Source organism: Orycteropus afer, unplaced genomic scaffold (genome assembly GCF_000298275.1).
Source record: "Orycteropus afer afer isolate SDZICR_OR568_19922 unplaced genomic scaffold, OryAfe1.0 scaffold00009, whole genome shotgun sequence".
Classification (NCBI taxonomy): Eukaryota; Metazoa; Chordata; class Mammalia; order Tubulidentata; family Orycteropodidae; genus Orycteropus; species Orycteropus afer.
The window spans coordinates 7,465,909-7,468,469 of record NW_006921596.1 but is presented as its reverse complement, the minus strand read 5'-3'; the positions used below and the strand labels follow the sequence as shown (position 1 = coordinate 7,468,469).

The 2,561-nt window shown below is 35.9% G+C and overlaps 1 protein-coding gene across 1 annotated transcript in view; it reads right to left on the bottom strand.

Annotated features, from left to right (window-relative positions):
- Window positions 1–2,162: 2,162 nt before the first annotated feature.
- The window catches only part of PHKB (phosphorylase kinase regulatory subunit beta), a 286,088-nt gene continuing 285,689 nt past the window's right edge, over window positions 2,163–2,561 (bottom strand). Inside the window, exon 30 of the mRNA XM_007947818.1 lies at window positions 2,163–2,297. Coding sequence (XP_007946009.1) covers window positions 2,163–2,297 — 135 coding nt within the window. The remainder of the gene's footprint in view (window positions 2,298–2,561) is intronic.

The window sequence follows — 2,561 nt, the reverse complement described above, 5'->3', positions numbered from 1 at the left end:
AACATTGAAATATGATTTTTTCAGACTTAAGTAAAATGGAAGGAACTCTGGAAAATGCCATGTTTCTTAAAATGATGCTTTGGGAATGGTAGAATTTGATATTCAGTAAGGAGTTTCCAACAGACATTACTTGTACAATAAACTTAACACAGTGAATCTGCCACTGTAGTAGAGGAAGCTTTAAATCAGGTTTCAATCTTGTCATGCATGGATAAATGTGCTAATATTTTCGTCAGTCTCTAGTGCAGCTGTTAAAACATTTTGGCTCTGCAAAATGTAGGCCAAATGGGGCTTCTACAATCCATGAGCTCTGAGTTCTAATTCTTATTATTTTTTGCTTTTCTAATTAGAAAACAGATCTTGGCTTTTATAGAGGTGAACACCAAGATTTACTGATCCCAGTATGTGCTTCAGAACAATAACATTTGAATTTCATCAAAACATATTGTTGATAGATATGTCGCAGATTCCGAATGCCTTCAGAAGCACGCGGAAACTGCAGCATTCTGCATATGTAACATTTAAGCAGGAAGCGAAAAATCATTCAGGAAACATACATTTGCAAATGATGTCTGATTCCAATGAAGACGGCAGCACATTTCTACCAACTTTGCTCAGCTAATCAGAATTTTTTTTTTAATCCTTAAAACTAGAATATACTTTCCTCCAAAGTTCAGCAAAACATGAAATATTTCAATGATTATTTTGTTTGTTTCAAATTTCTAGTTTGCTGAGCTATGAAATCTCAGTCCTCAATTCTCTTTCCATGAGCTACATGCTTAAGTTTTATAATCTCGCTTCATCATTCAGGCCTTCCTTCTCACAAACGCTCTTACCAGAGTCATTTAACTTAATTCCCTTTTTTGTCATATAGCTCTTCTTAAGATGTTCTATAAGGCTAGATTCTATGTCATTCCTCTCAATTTTGCCAACCAGCGAATATACAATTTCTTATGAAAGGTGTCAGCAGTGTAGCTCAAAGTTATGAGAAATGGGATTGACGCTCCAGAGTTTTCTGTGTGTTCACACGCCCATTTATTTTATATCAATTTGATTCATTAATGAAGCCACTTATCTCTTCTTTCTTAGCTCCTTTCAGGACTCTTCAGATCAGTTGAATTTTTCATGTGACAAGTCTTCTGACTTCTCAAGTGAAACTCCATAATAAAACTGGTCAGAAAAATGACTCACTATGGGCCAACGCTCAAACTAATGGGCTGAAATCTAACACCTGAGACAGAAATACATTTACAAAGTATAAGTGTTTAATCTACTTTCTATTTTCATTAAAGTTAATTTGGTGGCAAAACATGTATAATGGAAGGTACCACAGATTCTCTTCTATTCCATCTCCAAATCAATTAACTGAAACTATTCAATTGTAATAAATTCAGTATTGTGAATCTGGGAATAGGATGGCAACTAACAAAAGCAACCAGGCTTTATTTAAGTCAGAAATAAAATTTAATGACTTTTCATTGTTTTCACCAGTACAAACTAAGTTAACGCACTTCTGAAAATGGCACTGTCCTGTCCTGTTGTTAGTAGGAGCTCAGAAATGTTTGCTAAGGTATAGATTTATTATACTGTATTTTAATCCAACATGTACAGTTAGCACAAGTACAAAACCAGAGTCATGTTAACAAGGTAAAAACTGAACAATAGATTTGTGTACTAAAATATAACAATGCAGTTACTGAGAATCAAAACATCAACTGGCTGACTTTGCTTGTATGATGCACATTAACATCTTCTAGCATGACAATGCCACACAAAAAAATGTTCACCATTCTTTCATTACCTTTCGATTCCCAGTAAGAATTACTAGTTGGCAAATTTATTTTTTAATGGCACTACAGTGTGAATTCAGTCCAAAGAGCAAAGCTTCATTTTCATGAGCTATCTGATCATAAAACATGCAGAGATGAATCTTCAGTTCAGAAACTATTTCTATTGCTCAGTGAAGATGATTGTTGGCATAATTGTGGAAACTTTTTTCACTCGAATAAAAGCATTTCTTAAAAGCATTGGCTACGGCATGTAAAAGAGCTAGTAACCTCTGCTAAGAACATGGCAACCAGCTCACTAGCACGGCCAGTCCACACATTAGTGGCTGCTCTGAGTAAGCTCACACACTTGGATGGTGTGTCCCACCTTCCTCACTAGCTAACCAGACAAGGATCCTCATTGCTGGCCTTGACTTCTTCCAGCAGCAAATTCATCACAGCCTTTGTCAAATAGCTGCATGTTCCTCTTTTTCCCAGAGGGGGAGTGTTGTAAAAGGAAGTCATGTCATCCTGGAAGAAGAAAAGTAAGCAAGTTGTTTGGTTTTTTGTTTGTAAAGAGTTGACTGTCAGCGGAGGGGAAAAACAAATTCACAGAAAGATTTCTTTGTGGAGAGTATGAGCTGCCTGGACTGCCTTCATTTTCCTGAGGCATCATGTGAGCATATAAAACAAAGAGATATTTTCAGCAGTCTTCTCTTTACTGATAATTTTTATTTACTTAGAACCTTTTAACAGATGAACATGAAAAAGAGAGCCCAGAAGGGGACTACATTA